Below are 19,635 nucleotides of genomic sequence, written 5' to 3'. Positions count from 1 at the left end.
CGCCCGGCCCGGCCGCTCGCCCCGGTGGCCCCGGCGCTACCAAAGCCGTGCCGGGATGAAAAACCACCGGGCGACAGCCCCGGCCACTTGCCAGGGCCTCACACAGCTGTTGGGCCTAACCTCCGGGGACAGCTAGCATAAAAGCCATTAATTAAATCGCAGGGGAAGGGCACCTTTGACTCAAAGCTCGGTAGCCAAAGGGATTTTAATTTGTAGGTCATTTTCTTTCAAAACGTGCAACTTTAGTCTAAGATCTTACTAAACCTCCTGTCGGCAGCTGGGAAAACCTCGGCTTTAGAAACACACAGGCCTGTGGCAGGCAGTGCAAGCTGAACAGGCCTTTCAGCCTGTGCAGAGAAATTTATCCCCCTTCTTCAGGGACAAGCTACATCCACTTGCAACACCAGAGTCATACGTTTACTGACAATTCTGCCAAAAACCCTGTACTTCTTTCTGAGCAAAGAGTTATTTTTGACTGCGAGTGCTAACATCTCTCACTCAAACCCGTGTAACTTGGGATACTCCCAACTGCCAAAACAGACACAAAGATGTTCACAGTATAAACTAAAGCTGGCTAAAAATGACAAAGTCTCCAAATGAATGAAGATGTCGGTGGCTCAGGCTGAGGCACCAGGCAAAATATCAGAAAGTGGTTTTTAAACACAGAAAAATGGTTCACAGTAGATGCACCAAATTACTGTATTAAAACCTGGGCCTTAACTTCTCAGATGAGGTTTTCACCACTTAAATAGATTTTATGCTCGTGTGCAGTTCATGATGTTCAGAGCTGGAAAACTGGGAAAGAATCCCGACAAGGACCAACTGGGAAAGAGGCTCCAGGAGAACTGTACAAGTCCCTTTGTTTTTCAGAGCTTTGTGTAATCTGCAATTTGTTCCAGTGTTTAGAAAACAGTTCTGTGCTGACCAAGACAACAAAGCAGCTCACTTGATGTTTTCTCTGTTTTCTATATTTAGTCTCAGAGCTGGCAGACCTCTACCTTCACCATGTGGTTATCAGGAGAGCATCTGCAAGGGGCCAGGAGCATCCATTTTGTCTGCAGTGGGAACACCACGAAGAAGAGCCTGAAGTTCCGGAAAAGGGATCACTCACCTCCGTAATAGAGTCCCGTGGCGGTGCACATTCGCCACTGTCCCTGATACATTCCTGCTGTGCTGGGGCTGCACATCTGAACGCTGACGTCTGCAATCTCCTGGGGCTCCAGGGACCTGACCATCACCATGTTTACGTGGCCAAATTGGTCTCCCCCGACATACTTCAGACAAACCCCCGGGGGCCACGCCTCTGTCCCTGGGATTAAACAGAAGAAAGAATTACTGACAGTGCACCAGGAAAAGCTTTGTGTCTGTTTGTGTAAGACTGGATGAAACATGCTTATTAAAACAGTTGTGCAATTGTTGAACAGTCAAAGGAATACCAAGATACACATAACACAGCCAGCAATGGATGCTGAAGAAGAATACAGTTTTCAGACAAGGCTTAACTGGTCCATTCTGAGACCAGCAGGACAATTTGTATTTCTGTTTGAATAATCTCTAAGTCGTCTTTGCACAGAAAAATTCTCAAAGTCACAGTGTAACAGCTTCAAAAGCTTCAAAAAACCCCCAACATAACTGACACGCACATATATTTTACCAATGATAGACAAAGATGAGGTCAGACCTAGAGGTGGTTGTTACCCCCCCCCATTTCTTTCTGCCTCCTTACATGCAGCTCCTGAGCCTTGCGACATCAAAATACATGTTATTAACACAAAGAGCTAGAAACATTTTCTTTCAGGGTTTCATTCTTTTTTAAGCCTGTTAGCAGTCTCAAGAGGAACTAATAGTTTGAACTATAATTGAAGAGCTAGTACTATTTTCTAAATGGATTTATTTCCCTTCTTGCACCAACCCTTCTCTCAGCCTTGTGCAAAGGTAGACAAGATTGTGAACATGGGATTTATTTGTGGAGATCAATGTTTAGACTGCAGATACCGGGACTGACTGCATGACCTGGCAGTCTGTAGAGATACAGAAAACAGTTACTGCATGCAAGCACAGCCATCTTCGCCAAAGATAACAAGTACTGGGACTGACAAAAAGAAAAGTGCTTCTGAGACTCGTGAAAAATCAGCTCAGCGTAATTTTCCTTTGCTTCTTTCCCAATAATGTGACATGACTAAGCCAATGACTTTAAGAATACCTCCTGCTTGGTTAAGGACGATGGAAACAGCCAAGGAAAGCCTGAACCACCAAGAAGCTTGGAACCACTCTATATCTGGCCCGAGATGAGAATGGTGGATGCTGATCTGACCTTAGGTTAAGGTTACCCCAAAGAGCACCCTTTGCAACAGCTTGTCTTCTGATTTAATCCCTATGGATACTTCAGTGAAGATGTGGCAGGGACTGGTTTTCTAGTCTAGTCCTTATTTCTGGAATTCACAATCTAGCAGGGAAAGCATGACGTGAACAGGTAAAGTGGGATATTCAGAGTGGGGGATATATCACTACAGTTGGAAACAGTGCTGAGATAGGGAGGTCTCTGAAAGAGGAGCTGAGTGACTAGCTGACCTCAGAGTATGGCATGTGGGAGTTGAGTATGAAGTCTCATCTGAAAAGGTTGGCAGCCGAGCAACATGGTTTAGTTTAAATAATTTATGTGATTTTTATCGGTTTTAATGGCTTTAGGCTTGCAAGGTGCCTAGAACACTGCAACTGATAAGCCCCATAAAATGAAATGATGATTATGTCATTCTATTTCAGTACACTCATCTCTCAGGAGATGATAAATTGTAGTAACTGTCCTGCAGAGCCAGCAACAGCTGGGGGTAGAGTGGGAAGAGGAAATAAGTCTGTTAAATCCTGCTGCTCTTTCAGCAATGGTTCTACTATACAAACTGGTCTTTTGGCAGAGAAGCCAAGTGCCGTCCTGGAAGGTATCAGAGCAGGGTATTAGTTTTTAATAACACATATGAAAACCTGACTGAACCTAGGTTACTGCTTGCCTGCTTAAAACTGACAATCTCTCAGAGCTCTGCTTGTCATACTCGTCAGACACTAAACGCTTCAATGACACATGCCTCAGGTATTTCGTGTTCTAGAACTGAAGTCATTTAATCAAGGGTTCCTGTACAGCTGTTAAAAACCTTGGCTTTGCTTCAGTTATCTACTTAACAAGCAGATATTATCTGGAAACACTATAGTCCTTTGATATTATACCTTAATTAAACCATAAAATGGTTTTAAAATGCTACGGTCCTCCTTAAACTGCACAGTCGTAACACTGTATGTGAAGTTGCATTTAACTAAAACATGCCTCAACAGCATGGTTTTAACAAGTTCTGGCCTCCAGCACCACTGTCAGAGTACAGATGTACATTTTAAGAAGTGAGGTTTTAACCCACACAGAAGCCAAAACAAATGTTGGCCTTGCCAGGAACTCATAAGTCAAGATTAACTGCCTTTCCTCATTTTAGAAGGCCCATGGATTTCAGAAGGTCAAACATTCCAAGAATAATGAAACATTGCTTGAACTATGGTGTTAAATTAAGGCTGAATTTGCATGCAGGAAAGAGTACATCAGAGGAACCAGAGAGGAAGGAGTCTGAAAGGAGCAAGATAGGGGTGTAGTCATAATACATGCAAATTAAGATACTAACAGTGGAGAAACAAGACATGTCAAACTTATTATATTTGTAAGACCTGTATTTGAGACGGTTATAAAAAAATTGCCAGTCAATTTTTCACATTACTGGAGTTTAAGCAAGCTATACGTGTCACCTTTCCATTGAACTAAGTTAAACAAATGTAGGCAGAAAAAGTAAACTGAAATAATTAAGACCTTTCTCTAGAATACAGTGCTCTTAAACACCCCCCCCTTCTCACCTCTCATGTCCTGATGAAATACCCCCAGATTTTTAGTATGGGTTTAGTCTCTGTTATACTTCGATATTCAGCACAAATCTGTACAGCACTCAAGTACTGCAGTTATCTACAAGTAGGAATACTAACACAGCTGAATTTTACTCATGATGATTCATGGTATTATACCTTGTTGTGCCATCATTCTTCTTCACAAAAGTGCAAGCAGGTCAATTAAATTCAGACACACAGCTTAAACATTCATGCAACATCCTGTCATTGCAACACTTGAAGACAAGGTATTCCACTTTACATCCATGGATCCTATTTTTCTCTCTGACTACATCCCAACAGATCAGGCCCTGAGAATGAATTTTGCCTAATCTCACTTCCTGGATTCCAGTCACTGTTTTGACTTATTTCATACTGGAATGTTGTCTCTCCAGCCTTGCATCCTCTCAGCACATGAAAAAGCAATTCTGTCAAAAGTGTATTAAAAAGTAAAGGGTACCTGCCACTTACCCTTGCATCGCTACCTGTTCTCAGATCATTGCATCACTGCCTCCACAGAGAACACAGTTCTATGGAAAACTGAATGACCAAATGACAGGGATGGCCAGAGAAATGGTGTAATGAAGGGTAGTGGTAATATACAGGCTGGTCATGAGCTAAAAGGCTTTGAGATTAAAAGCAACCTCTTCGTTGACTTAAAAATGTATTCCATTTGTTTGCATCAAATTATCAGAAACATGACTAGCTAAGGATTCTTAATCTATTTTCACATCTAATTACTGCCATTAAAAAACAAACAAAAGAAACAAACAAAAAAAACCCCCAAACCAACTTGTACTTCAATTTCTTTTATCTAGAAGTTTCCTAGAGTTTTTGTTTGTGTGATGGCATGAGGAACAAGACTGGTGAACTGAGCTGTGCATCTTGCCACAAAATGTTTGTGCCAACGTAAGAAGGGGGAACATGCATAGGTTGGCAGCCTACCTCCTTCAGTAGCAGGGTGGCTCTATTCCAAGTTAAGCGCACATGAACCTCCTGCCTTAAGCCAGCATCTCTTCCATGTAGATCTGCCATCCTATCACATAATACACGCTACGTGGACTTTGCTACAGTCTAAAAGCCTTACCTGTGTTTTGTATCCTCCATGTTTTTGTAAACTGGGTATCAGGAGGGATGGACTCTCCTTCACCTATGGTGACATCTTCAACAAAGGACATGGAGGGTACATTGATATTTGGACTCTCAAAATCATAGTAGGCTCCAATGGCGGCTTGTAGATTCCTAGAAAGCAAAAAAGCAGATTACAACCTGAAGTACAGGTGGGTCAGGTCCTTTTCACAGGTTTACGTATGTCATTCTAAACAGTTAAGCAAAAATATTATCCAGAGTTTATTGGCTCTGCTGCTTATGTTTTTTTAAAGCTTTCATCTCTATCACACATGGATTCTCCAAGAGAACAGAGCTCAAAATACAGCATTTTACTCACCAGGGACACTGTTTTAGACCACTTTTCTACTCTGCTTCTTATTTTCACTAGAAATCTTTGAACTTAGAAGTCTTGGAGACCTCTACCGCATTAGCTCTTTATGAAATTTGCAGAAAAGTTCAAGAGATACTGAGGGAAGTGCTATGCAGCAGCATGTAAACAACAGGGCAGTTTATTTGTACCAGCCTTGTTTCCTGAGCTAATTTCTAAAGGACTGAACCTCTCCATTTCATTTTGGCACAAAAGGTCCAAAAGGAGCATGAGATGAACAAAACACGAAGAACATTCTTGTGATAACTCTTGGGGCCAAAGGACATCAGTAGCTACAGATAACAACTCAAGCCTTGCTGCTTTTGAAACATATGGTCATGTATGAACCACGAGTACTCCAAGACTATTTATTAATGATTAAAGTGCCTGCTCAGCTCTGGATAGTCACAACTCAAAGGAACTTATAAACCATCTGAGTCAAAAGTTCTTACTGAATAAAGACAAAGGACAGTGGAAGTCTGCAATATATTTAGGATGTTCAGAAAGCCACAAATGCTATTGATTCCTGAGTCATGGCGTAGCTGAAACTCATATGATAATTAATTTGAAAAGAGGAACAGTCAAACAGGAAGAGGATTCGTGAGTCTTAGCTCCCGTTCCACGATATACTATTAAGTTATTATATAAGCGTTTGGCAAGTCATGTAATTCCTCTGTTTACGCATGTCTGTGAGGTTGTGGCCCTAATTTACATGTTGTGAGTAGGTGCTGTGAAAATGGAGATGAGTAAAATCTCACCAAATGCAATGGGCATAACAACTGCCTTCATGATTACAAAAATCTGTGTTGCTTATTTGAGCAGGATAGAAAAAAATCCCAAAACCTTCAAGAACTGGGAACCACCACCTAAAACAAAGCCATGCAGAAGGCTAGTCAGAAGCTGTGCTATATGGGTACAGTGATAAACTGAGGGTTTGTATTGTGTGGTGGAGTGTCATGTGTCTAAACCAAAGCCAGAAAGCCAAGGTGAAAGCAAGAGAAACATTTGCAGCATGACCCTGAGAAAGAGCAAACATAGGGCTTTTTGGACTGCTTGCCAGCTGGAAAGAGGCTCGAAACGGTGAGCAAAGAAACTGCCTCCTGTTCAATTCCTACAGCATTCAAGGGGGAGGAAAAAAAAAACCTAACAAAAACCAGACATTCTGGATAAAATCAGAACTGCATGGGAGAAGTATCACTGCTTTCTCCTCACGAAAAACATAGGAGACCCCAAGCATAGTAGCTAATAGCACTGGAGCTTGGGTCAAAGAGGGTAATAGCAGTATTAGGCAGATCTGCGAGCCACCCGCAATGGGGGTGGGTGGGAGAGTACCTAAACAACAGATGTATCAGTTTGGTAATCCATCACGAATGACAGAAGATAATCACGCTGTGTTAACCGCAGGAGTTACCGACATTCTGCTAAGTCTCCCAGCGAACAGCCAAAGTGTTAGGAGGCACTGGAGGAATGTTCTGCACAACACAGCCACAGTGATCGATTGGCAAATTCAGCAAACTGAGCCTTGCAGTAAGACCTTTCGCCATCAACACGGAATGCACTTTGATACGAAAGGGAGACAGAAGAGCTACCGTGTAAGATTTCCATGTTTAGGACAATGAATTTCAGACCAGAAACCATTATTCAGCTTGAGGCATTTTCTACTTAGGAGTGTCAGGGCTATATTTAATACAGCCAGCTCAGTCAAATGCTACAGGAAGGGTGCATGTCACATTAGCCAATAAATAGAGACAAATGCTCAGTTTTACGTCACCAACCGCCTGTTGCTTATACACTGCACAAGATTTACATAACTCACAACAGGGCTGTGCCAAGAGACTCCTGTTCGCTCAACCAGCTAACACAATGATCTAGAGTTTAGTTTTCACTAGGATTTCTTCCTGTATTACAGCAATCCAAGGCAAAAGGTATTCTAAGAGGTACAAGAGACAGCAATACAGCTCTTTCTCTTCCTAATCCACTACTACATAAATACATGTTCAGATATACCACAACACTGTGTGAGTTATGATTCTGGAATCAGTAGTAATGACCTTTTATTGACATTGAGAGGAAAAATTAAAAGTTCCAAAGGGAAGATTTCTACTGTAATTCTTTGTAAGGCAGCCTGCACTGTTTTTTGTTTGCTTGGCTGTAAATAAGCTTCAAAAGGTAGTGGGCTATTTGTGCACATAGGCCCTCTGCCAACCCTCTTCCACTCCCTGTGTCATATTTCATTGCTTGCTTTGCCATTGGGAAACAACTCCAGTCCTCTGCAGCATTTAGTTAAAAACTAACTAAAGGGGAACACATGCTGAAAAACAGATTTGCCACCCTTTTGTGATCAGATATGCACAAACCCACCTTCCCACTCCCACCGTTTTGATCAATGTGCAGCAGGTTTTGTTTGGGGTGAGCCCTTTTGCATGTTTGGCTACATATTGGCCTTCCCACTAGAAAATTAAAAAGAAGCTTCCAGAAACTAAAGAGAAATTGAAAGTGGTAAGAGCCAAAGTCAGGATGACAAAGCAAATCTGACTTAAGTTCTTTGACACAGACAACCCTAAGAGATAGCCACTGAGAGGCTGTACGGCACCACTCTGCTGCAAGAGATACCCACAGCGCTCACATTTTAGTCATGTTCTCTGCTTACACAACCAGCAAAGCCAGCAACGTATCGCTGCTTAGCTTTGTTTCCACTCTTTCCAAGAGACAGCACTCCCCCTCCTTTGCTGCCCCCCCCAAAACCCCCAAGTATCAGTTTGAATGCAGTATTTTGCTTGGGGAAAATGAGTGCCATTTGCAGAGGCCAACTATTAGCAACCTGATTATTTGCAGGTTTTTGAGACAAAGGAGTACATCCTGCTGCTCTGCCTTTCTACTATAGGCACAACATTAGTGGAGTTTACAAGCAAATGCAAGCATTAATGAGAGAGATGGCTTCAAGGTCAAACACACTCAAGGCCCTGAAGTTTGACTCTTTTTTTTTTTTTTAATATATAAAATTTTTTTTCCTAGGTCTTCACTTTTGTGCCCCAGCTGTAATTGCATTGCATAAACTGCAGATAGTTCAGGGACAGGAATGAAGAGTTAGACCGCTGAGAGGAAGGGGTTATCATCTAAAGACTTCTGCTTACACATCCATGCCTGCTTTATTTTACTCCTCCTAGGTGTGCCTTGCACCACACTACCCCTTTGCTCTCTGCCATAGGAGATAAATTACTACTATAAACCAAACAACTTTGAAACGAAGATGAGCATGCCAAATCCAGCCAGTGTAATTTACGTGACTGATCTCTCATAATTACAGGGATGGCCATACATCTCTTTCTTAACATAGGCCTTCAGGTGTCAGGCCCTCCTTAGCTTTCCTAAATTAAGCAATTTTACCATTTTTAGAGCAGTCCTGGACTGCAATAGTTTGTAGCTCCGCCATAGTTACTGAGCAGGTCTGACAGGATTTAGGCTCAAACTCCTGAAAAAACCCTGCAATCAGAAGTCACCCCAGCGATGAGGTGAGCCTACTTAAAATCAACACAGTGCTCAATTTTAGTCCTAAGAGCAAGATTCTGGAAAGAGGGGAGAAGGCAGCAAATAAAGGTTATAGCTCCATATTATCAACCAAATCCATTCTAATTATCAGTATCCTACTCCTTCCTCTCCAAGGGCACCCATGACTCTTATGTGTCAAGTGCTTTTCCAACAAACCCACAGAACCAGAGAAAGTGTTCCTTTTCAGATCAATTCTTTTGCTCTGCTGCTTTGTTTCAAGCCTCAGGAGCTAAATTACAATAGTGAAGTTAAAATCTTCTCTGCTAATAGCTCTGGAGATGTCCCTTAACAACTCTTAAGTGTTTGCAAAGAGGTGGTTTATCTTGAGCCATTCCTTCCCTTCCCCATTTTCTTCCAGACAGCCTTTTGTTATGTTAAACCAATATATTTAGAGAGTAATTACTCCCAATTAACTAGGTCACCACGCAGTATTCAAAAATAAAAGAAACTCTTCCAAATCAATTCACAAACTAGAGGCCTCCTAACAAAAAGCAATATACAGGTAATTAGAAATATTTTTTTATTAATTGAATCAGATCCTTCTTTTAGGAGAATGAAGAAACCAAAGCACTGAGGCTTACTCACTGCAGCCTTATGCAAAGCAGGGCACACGCATAATACCTAATCCTTCACTTACCAATAAAACATATGATTCTTTCAACACACAGAAGTTAAGCATCTTGGGAAGAAAAGCAACACAAACAGGTTGTCCTAACAGACAAGAGACATTAGAGTCCTGGCAAACAGATATTCTCAAAACAGGTAGAGGGAAAGTGAATTGGAAGAATCGTCCACCATCCAGCAGCTGTAACCTTCCCACACACCGCTCCCATCAGCCATCCTGCATGGCGGACACAAGGAATGGTATTGTGGTTTTGGTTTCAATCCATCAGCTTAAAGATCTGAACTCGAAAAAAAATCACTTATGATGTGCAGGTTGTCTAATGTATGTGGTGACACATAAGAATTCCACTCCAAAAAACATTTACAGTAGAAAGCAACAACTTAAAAAATAAAATGTTAACTACAAATGTTATTGGAACCTGTATGTTTTCATTTATGGTCAAATTCTTTTATGAAAGATCCAAATATTTTTTTTCTTTTTAAAGAAAGATAGATTGGGGGGGGTGGTATAAAAATTCAAATAAAATCACAGCTTAAGCTCAAAATCCAGCATGCAAATTTTGTTGTTACTAGCTCCTGCCCATTCCTACAGCCACATCACCTATCACCAGCTAATGGGTGAAAGTTTCTAGTGCTCTGATTCTCCTGAGCTGTCAGAAAAAGCAAAGGCTAGAGTTCTCAGTGCAATACCAAGTTACCCTTCAATTCAGAATTTCACACAGGATGTAGCCCTTAGATCATACACAGACAGTAAGTAGAGGACATTTATTAAGTCAAGTAGAAAGCACTTTGACAAATGGACTCGGTCACTTTGCTGTACAGAGCAACTGTAATAAAGTGAATGCCAAGTTACATTTCTCTCCCTCTGTGGAAGGAGGGAAAAGCCAGGCAAGTGCCCAAGCTGTAATATATGTTCGTTGTATGTCCTCAGCACTCACATATGGTGCAGTATTTTGTCATGAGAAAAGCAACGTGGGTATTATTCTCCTGGAAACATGGAATGCAAAAACTGAGCAGCGATATAAAAGTACAATAAAATCTCAAGAACATAATATATTAGGTAGAACACCTTGTACTCTTTCCGTAACTGAATTCTCAACCTTTACAGACCTTTTTCTTGTTTTCCAAATGCAGTATGTAACCAGGCACTGTAATACCCCATAAGGTGTTAAAAACAGAAAGAAATGTGCAAAAGAAATAGTGCAGCAGATGGATAATTTCTCACTCCTAAATAATGGAACATCTCTACATGATACAGGTGGGAGAGACTAAAAATGTATATGGAGGACATCCAAATGAGGCAATCCTAAGTCCACTCTTTTTGTCTCTTAGTCTCTAGAATCTTATTTGGATTTTATTTGCCCCAGCTACTGGAGAATTGGACTGATAACACTACGGGCTAGGACATCTCAAACAGCTATCCTATTGCTCCTGACATAGAAGACACCTCACTCAAAGCCTTAGAGAAAGCTGAAGGGGGTAGGGGGAAGAGATATGCTCATTACGCCACAGGGAAGCACTTTTACCTGGAGTTTTCAATTCAAACATTTTCAATAGGGATGACACATGGCAATTAAGTGGAAAGTCTCAAGATGTTTTGAAGGACTGGAATTTTAATCAGCAAATAGCTTTCAGTAGACTTAATTTCAGAAATCAAAATTTATGTATCAGTTATCTTCATCTTAACCTCTCTTACACTAAACCATGAGGCTGGGGAGCTACCTTAAAAGATGTTAGATGATCCAAAAGGACCACTGAGGGAAGCTGAACTTACACAGCTGAAGGAGCGGGAAAAAAAGAGCTGTCTAATTCGAAGCTTATGTATTTTCTCACATGAAGCCGCAGGAAAACATTTCATTGTCTTAGCTGAAAACAGCCAGTTCCAAATACAAGTGGGATGTTCCAGGAAGAAGACAGAAACCTGTGGTGACTAGAAGCAATACTGGGCTCTCTGCAGGGGCAGCACAAGGAAAGAAACCGAAGCGCCACAGAAGAGGCACACCATTTTCAGTGCACCCCAAACCACCAAAGGAAATCACTTTCCTTTAGCAGGCTTTTATATACATACAAAGACATGCACATCGGCAGTTTAACCATTATCGTGGTGCCTGCGCTTGGCTGAGCACTGTACCTTGCCAAACAACGGCAAGCGGTCTCAATGACAGAATCAATACTACGATGCTGCTATAAGCACAACCCCACACAGCCATCCCCAGCAGCTGAACCCTCCTAAAGCAGGTGGTCAGGAGCTTTAACTGTGGGGTAAAATATTTTGAGAATGTCACAGCAGGAGCTGCTCTCTACTTGCTGCCATTGAAAACAGGCAACAGCTCTTCCCAGTGGAAAGTAATCAAGAGCTGCCAGTACGCAAAAGATTCTGTAACTGCTAATTCCTCAGTATAAACTATGTCACCAATCTATAATTGTCTGCATTAAAGTGAAGGGGGATTAAGCTACAGAAACTGTCTGAGAACAAGTTCAGGCATGTAAGGCAGTCCAGCTGGACTAAAATTATATTGTACCCAATTCCTTCTGCTACAGTTGTCTGCTTACATTTCCATTTCACATGCGCCCAATTTTTAAATGTTTTGTAACTTGGAGAAAAGCACAATTATAGTATGTTCCATAGTTAAAAATACAATATATTTAAAGTCTAGATTTCATTCAAAATAATCAGGTCAAAATTTGAGTTATTCTGGAGAGGAGGTGTGTGTTTGTTTTTTTTAATGCACTAGATAAAAGCTGTCCAAGAAAATATTTTTAATTAATTCTATATTTTTGTTATTTTTAGTAGCTTCAGAGGACAGTTATGGACACCAGAGACACAACAGTCTACAATAGTTCACACGTACTAAGACGACATCCACTATGCTTTAAGTTAGCTGCAACAGAATAAACAGTTTACAAACTATTTTCTGCTCCCCAGCCATAGGGGTATGAATGACCCTATGTGCACACGGCTTAGCAGCAGTCACAGCTCAGAGATTGCCAGTCTGTTCTGACATTTTGGCAACAGTACATCAAGAACCACAAGCCCTGTTTCTATGGTGTCTTTTCTGCCTGTAAGGACAGCAGTTCATCAGTTGTTTCAGAGTAAGAATGCCATCAAGTTTAAATCCTCATCTTCCCTCTTCCCTACTACTTTATCAAAACGCAAATGATGTTTTAAACCAAGCACTTTACTCTTCTCACTGGATTCAGTTCAACTGGTCACCACCTACAAATATTAATTGGACTAGAGTCACATTAAGACCTAGAATACTTAAAAAACTTCCTACGTACCAAGACGCATAAACAACACAAGACTCTCTTGTTTTTATCAGCTGATACAGGGAGAAGCAAAGTAATATGACTTCCCACCCACCGCTATCCCTTCCCTAATAGATGCCTGGATGAGTACTGAACAAACCCAAGAAGTTTCCAGGGAAGGAGGACTGAGTTGAAAGATCAGGTCTCAGGTTTCCTGCCTCCTCCAGACACGACGATTCCCCCCACTGCCCTCTCAAAAGGAAAGCAGTATCAAAACTAAGCTTGAGATTTAACACAGAGCAGTGGGGAAGTTTTCCTCAGATTTATCTGAATGTAGATTAGCAAATGTAAAATCATAGCAGTCCCACAGACTGAGACAAAGAGCAGACAAAACGTGCACAGCAGGGACCCCTGAACTCTTCTTAGGTAAAAGCACACACCACAACTCCCCACTCGCAATAGCATAATAATCTCTATGGCAAATCCAACAGTGCCAATATGAACATGAAAGAGGGGTTTATATTCATTAGTTCAAGGAAAGAGAAAATCCCACCGTGTTTTGTTTTATCCTACCTTCCCTTTGACTTCTCACATGTGGAGAAAAAGAGGAAAACTCAGTAAATGTAGCAAGACAGAACATCTACTGAAAATCAGAGTTCTCTGGTAGTTGATCAGTTTACTGGACATCAACAAAAATGTTGCCTTCAAACAGCTGAGGAAACCAAATTAATTTGTTTACACTTCAGTCAGGATTTCCAAATAAAAACTAGAGAAGAGATCTTGATATAAGACCAGATAAGAACAGACTTTTTCCCCACCACAAACGTACAACAACAACAAAAAAAATCTAACCACCATATTAGGTCTATAATCAGAAGTATTTGATCAGTAATAGGAGAGATGCATACTTGCATCTAGAGAATGATATAAAACTAGTGCTTTCATTTAAGAGATCAACTAAATTCTTGCGGGGTTGCTGGTGTTTAAGTAAGGGTTGGAATAAAAATGCAGGTATTTTAATGGCAGCAGTTTGTTGCAGTGAACCCGTCTATACCAGACCAATCACGTAGAGCCACACTATAATCGGTGAAATTGGCTTTTGATATAACCACACAATCAAAAGCTTCATGGCACAGCTAAGGCCCCACATTCCACCTCAATATTCATATTCTGACAGGCAATGCCTCAAATCTTTACGGCTGCACAGTCTGACTTTGCATGTCCTTACATTTGCCTTCTATATATGCTTTTTCCATAGATCTTTGAAACATAGCACACAACTATTTGAAGACTGGAAAAATACCATACCGTAGGATGACTAGGTATATCATCCAATAAACCAACAAACTCTTTAAATACAGTAAGCGCAGGAAAGCCAAGGACATTGAGATGAAGAGCCTGCCTGCATGCCGGTGCTATCCTTCAGCCAACACATGGTAACCTGTCTGTGTCCAAGCTGAGAAGGAGCATTTCAAACCCGAGTGTTGCCTGACACAGACTTGGAGAGCTTCTTTCAAAAAGCAGTCCAAAAATATGTTAACTGAGGACATCTACAAGTTGTTTTTTTTTTTTAATGGCAGTTCTGCAAACACCTGCAAGGTTAAAAATCATGATAGACCAGGAGTACTAGTGTTACCCTTTGTGGGAAATGCATCATGTATGAATGAATCCTGTTGATTTGAGTCTGTTATGTTAAATTCTGTACGTCCTGATGTCTTACCCAAATGCGCTTCAAGTATTTCTCTGAATAGTACCTATACTCCAGCACTAATATCAAGTGTAAATAAATATGCTTTCATCCACAGATCCAAGTTTTACTTAAAGTAGCATCCTGTCATCTTTGCTAGAAAGCAAAAATTAAACACTTACACAAAGTCAGTGTAAAAGCAATTACAAAAACCTATTAGCTAAAACATGTCTTTAGACTCTCAGTCAAGTACATCCCCTTCTGGGTAATATAGGTGGTTCATTTGATATAAAGAATTCAAACAGCCCACCCACAGGGATAAAACTGTGCACTTATAAGGCAATTTTAATTTTGTTAAAAGTAAAAATTCTGTCTGTTCTCCAAGACCAATAAAACACTTGCAAAAAAAAAAAAGTTAGATACATTTTCCTTGCTATGCTTGAAAATTTCAGATTTCTGATGTAAAAATTGGTATCACCACTAGCTAATCCCTACCTCACCTTGGCTCCCCTCACTCACACATACAGAAATGCCCTACATCTTACACAATACAGAAAGGTTTTTACAGCAGATATCTGTAGTTTTTTCAGAGATAAACTTATAAATATTTTCATGCAAAATGTCATCTTTAGAGTACTAGTTAAATCATGATACAGCCACAAATTCTTCTAAGCATATGAAAAAAACTGAGGACCTCCAGAAGAGATCTGACTACCTTACAAATAATGACCTTAAAAAGACCTTTTTCACCAGAAAGCTAGATCAAAAAAGGCTAGCATTAGCAACAATAAAACTTTTTCCCCCACACACAATGGAAGGCATCATTATCTGACACATTTCAATTAAATATCACACCTACTACACTAATAAAAATTCAGCTTTCTAAACAAAAGCTAAAAAGAGAACATAAAGAAATATTACATGTAAATTACTGAAATATACATACATTAAGTCTTTCAAATTAGGAATCCCTTCACAGCCAACTGTGTTGAAATATGGATTTTTAAATCCAGCACCACTAGCTACTTCAAATCAAATTAATTCACTTTCTCACAGAATCAAAGAAGTTCCAAGCCTTACACTCCAGCCTCTCACCCTCAAAGTTGGTATACTGTCCAATTAAAAAAAAATAATTTTTCTTCCTCATCACTATACAATTTCCATAGCAGCTTTGGAGGAATCTAATGACTTTCATGAAATTGGCCTTAAGTGAGTGTCAACAAAAAATAAAATGCATGTTCTGTGCAAAGTTTCCACTGCTTTTACATTTACGTTAATCCATATTGCTTGAAACCAGTCAGGGCTAGGCTGACACTTACGAAGTTTTGTTTTGCAAGTGCTTTCAAAAAGTCCAACCTGCCCTGGTACCATCTATCCAGAGTTCTACAACTGTTCTTGTGTGAGGAAGGCTGTAAGTAGGTATTTCGGCACAGACTCATTCAGCATCAACTGTCTGACCTAAACAATCCCCATTTTTAAAACATTAGCACAAAGGGTTTTCAGAAGGAGTTTCTTATGTAGGTAGACTGAGTCCAGACAAGTTCAGACATGTTCCTGGCCATACTATCACCTAACACTGAAGAGTTGTAGTCAACACCTGGAACTTAACTTTACCACAAAAATCACTCCTCACAGCCCCCTCCCTCAAACCTGCGGTGCTGGATGTGCTTCAGTGTGCAGGCAGCCGGGTTTCAGCATTGCATAACATCTGGAGGGGGGAAGGGAGCAGTGAGAGTTAAGCATGCCATTTAATGGAGGGTGGATTTTTATCCTAGATGCAATGGCAGCAAAATGCCCTCCCAACTACACTGCCTGGGTTTTCCTCCCGAGGAAGAAACCTTTTGGTGCCAAAACATCTTTTGGAGAAGTTCACTTTTGGCTCTAGGCCAAAAGCGAAAGCTGAACCTCTCACTCTAAAGCCTCACAACTTCTAATGAAAAATTAAATAAATAGTAAAGACAGACAATGCGTGCTGCCATTAAAGAATGTACAGCCAGGACTCTCAGCAAGGGCAAAGTTGGATTTATGGAGCAGAAAGCTAAGAAGTTAGAACAGCCCACAAACAGAACTCAATGCGTAATTAAAAAAAGGCAGAACTCTAGGAAAGTGTTTAATAAATAACAGGGAAAAAGACAACTCACCAAAGTGTTTAACCTGTATTTCTTGAAGATCAAGGAACAGTCTCAGAAACTTAGGATGCATACGTTCTACCTGAAGCATTTTTGCAATATTGTTAATAAAACCAGCTGGCAGTTTCTTAGTACTGCCCCAAGTCTGCCAGAACTTTGAAAGCACATCGAGCAATTCCAGGTAAACTGGAAAAATGGACAGACTTTTAAAGGCTATTTACAAGTATCTATATTGCTCCACAGTCGACCTCTAATTTTTTTCCCCGTATTGGCTGAACAAGCTATTTTAAAATAATCCCTCTATTTCAGCAGAACTGTGAAGTCACTTTAAATATGTTAAATACAATTACTAATGATTCTATTGGGAATATTCTTTCAAAACACATTACAGCTCAGATTATTTGCTGCACAATACATGAAAGACATACAACAGGGAAGTCACTTCAGGTCTGGAGACTACACAATTATCACCAAAGAGCAGCTTGCCACACTTGTGAAAAAAGTTCTAGCGAAAATTATTTACATCTTTGTTAAGTAACCTATACATGGGCATCGCTAAAAAGAACCCAGTCTACCAAGTGAGTGCACTTCTCTCACCCCTGCTGTGAGCTCCCTCAACCATTTCCTGCAGATAAGCATTAATCCTGGTGCAGAAAGAGAGGGAAGGAATCATCACTGCAGAAAAGTGCCATACCTTTAACAAAAGGAAAAGCGACTTGACAGTCTCATCGAGACAAATTATTTGCAGGACAGACTTGTGATAGAAGATTCTGACCTGAATTCTAGGCCACAAAAAACAAACCTAGTAGGCCGCTGCCTAACATCAGCTGGGGCAGTGTGGATTACACAGGGTCCTTCAACATGACAAAGGAAAGGTGTTTCCAGAAAAGGAAAATGTGTCTCGATTGCAGCTTTTTATAATGACCGAGAGCAGGGTTAGTATATTCAGGCCGATAACCCGAAGGCCATACTAAGAAGAGGTGGGAGCTGGAGAATGGGACAGAAACACAGCACCAGAACTGCAAACTGCACAAAACCAGGCACAACAAATGATACCGCAGGTCAGGAAAGCAGCACCCTGGCAAGAACACACGAGAAAAACGAGCAGCACCTGTCAGCATACCTAACTCAACTCCCTGCTGTTGAAAGGTTAAACTCTCACAGGCTTTAAGCCCACTCTAAGAGTAATCACACTACAGCCTGTACTTATTTTCATCTACTCTTGTATACATTACACCAACTTAACAGATTTCCTTTTTACACGCCCCCATCCGTCTACAAGGCTGATCAACTAATACTTCAAAAAAAATTTGAAAACTTCTGTTTTCAGAACCAAGCTAGCCACTGGAATTGTGAAATGAAAGCTATTTTCAGCATGTAAGATTTTCTTCAACTGTAATTAAAAGATTTTTATTTTTTTTAAAAAGCCATTGGTTCTAAGATTGTATTTGAGATACTGTTACTTCAAAAAGAAATCAAATACTCCTGGAAAAGAAAGAGCTTCTTCAACACAAACCAGGAATACTATGATTATACATAGTATCTTCATGAGTAACGTTCAGGTTCAGCTCTGCTAAACTTTCTGCTCTCCCAAGGAACATCACGGGAAAAAAAACCCAAACCAACAGCATTACGCTGCTGTGTCAGTAGTTTTATTCATATTATCAACACACGGATAAAGTGGGAAAGCATCTTCTGCTGTGAACCACTTCTCCAAAGCAAACTTCTGAGCTCCTCGAGAGAAACCTTCTTTCGCATCGTATCAGCTTACAAAGCCCATGGTGTATTATTTGCTATTCCCTTACTCCCTCTGCAGATGCAGATTTGCCAATATAATTCAATATAGAGCTGTAGAAGGAGTGAAGGACGGAAGGAAAAAGGTGACAAAGTTGTCTTATTACTGTTTATTAGTTCAGCAATCCCGTGCAAGTTTTTTCCTAACTGTTGATATCAAGACCTTCGCTTGGATTTCAAGTTTCAAACCTGAGGTTTCTGGATTTGGTGTTATACCCCTAAGAAAAAACCAGTAACTCCAGCTTAGCTAACTAATCTCTGTTAGCTATATCTGAAACAGAAAACACTTTGCTCTCCTGCATCCATCACAGTGAAGAGATGCAAACCTAACAAGAGGCTCACTTTTTGGTTAGTGCCCCACACAACAGCAAAGCTGTTTGAGATGGCTTAAAAGATGCGAGTGGTAATAAAGAGTCAAACCTCACAATTCAGACAGCAGCAACTTCACAAAATTCTTTCGCAGTCACTGGGCTCACTACACCACTAACACTCCTGGTTTCTGTTTTTCACCATTATATTGCCTATTTCCCACGTTTTTCTCGAGCTGCAGCTTCCCTGGTAACCTGTACCTGCTTTTTTTCTAGGGCAGACACAGGGAGCCTTTGTAAAGCCAAAATATACACCAAAAGCCAGAGTATTTAGAGAGACACCCCTAGTTTGCAAGCAGGTGCTAAGTTTTTGCCAAACACCTGGGTAACTTTCACACGGAGACCTCGGCAGCTTTAACACTTCCACAGCACCTTTCCACCACAATTTCCCCTCTTTTGGAAGCCTGCTTTGGGGTCCAGGGCACCGTAATCCATCCCTGACTTCTGCTCATCCTCCGGGCTCCGCAGAGAAAGCGCCCTTTAAGAGCTCCTGGGTCCGCCGGATCACATGCCCCTCTTCCTATCAATTAGTCACTCTTTAACAGCTTTGCAGCCCTTTGACCGCCGAGCTCCTCGAACTGGCAAAATCACAACCCCAAGCTGGAGGCGGGAGGCGAACCCGAGTGCCTCCTCAGCCCCGTCCCGCTCCTCTCCTCCTCCGCGCTGCCATGATAGCTCCCGCTCCCTCCCCACCACACACACACACACACACCCCCCCCCCGCCGGTTCGCCCCGCCATCGCCGACCCCGGGGAAGGGGAGGGGAAAGGGGGGGCCCGACACAAACACCGCCTCACCCCGGCGGGGCCCCGCGGGCGGCGGGACGGGCCTGCCGTCCCCTGAGGCG

At 41.2% G+C, this 19,635-nt stretch overlaps 1 protein-coding gene across 1 annotated transcript in view; it reads right to left on the bottom strand.

Moving 5' to 3' along the window:
• The window catches only part of LOC104842369 (chromosome unknown open reading frame, human C6orf106), a 32,711-nt gene extending 13,082 nt beyond the window's left edge, over positions 1 to 19,629 (bottom strand). Inside the window, exons 1-3 of the mRNA XM_010584669.1 lie at positions 19,586 to 19,629; positions 5,000 to 5,154; positions 1,112 to 1,309 (exon numbers count right to left, since the gene is read on the bottom strand). Of these exons, the coding sequence (XP_010582971.1) occupies positions 1,112 to 1,309; positions 5,000 to 5,090 (289 nt within the window). The 5' untranslated portion in view covers positions 5,091 to 5,154; positions 19,586 to 19,629. The remainder of the gene's footprint in view (positions 1 to 1,111; positions 1,310 to 4,999; positions 5,155 to 19,585) is intronic.
• Positions 19,630 to 19,635: the final 6 nt, after the last annotated feature.

The sequence above is a fragment of the Haliaeetus leucocephalus genome, unplaced genomic scaffold, assembly GCF_000737465.1.
Source record: "Haliaeetus leucocephalus isolate CR32 unplaced genomic scaffold, Haliaeetus_leucocephalus-4.0 Scaffold1000, whole genome shotgun sequence".
NCBI lineage: Eukaryota > Metazoa > Chordata > Aves > Accipitriformes > Accipitridae > Haliaeetus > Haliaeetus leucocephalus.
This window is presented reverse-complemented; position numbering and strand designations above follow the sequence as displayed.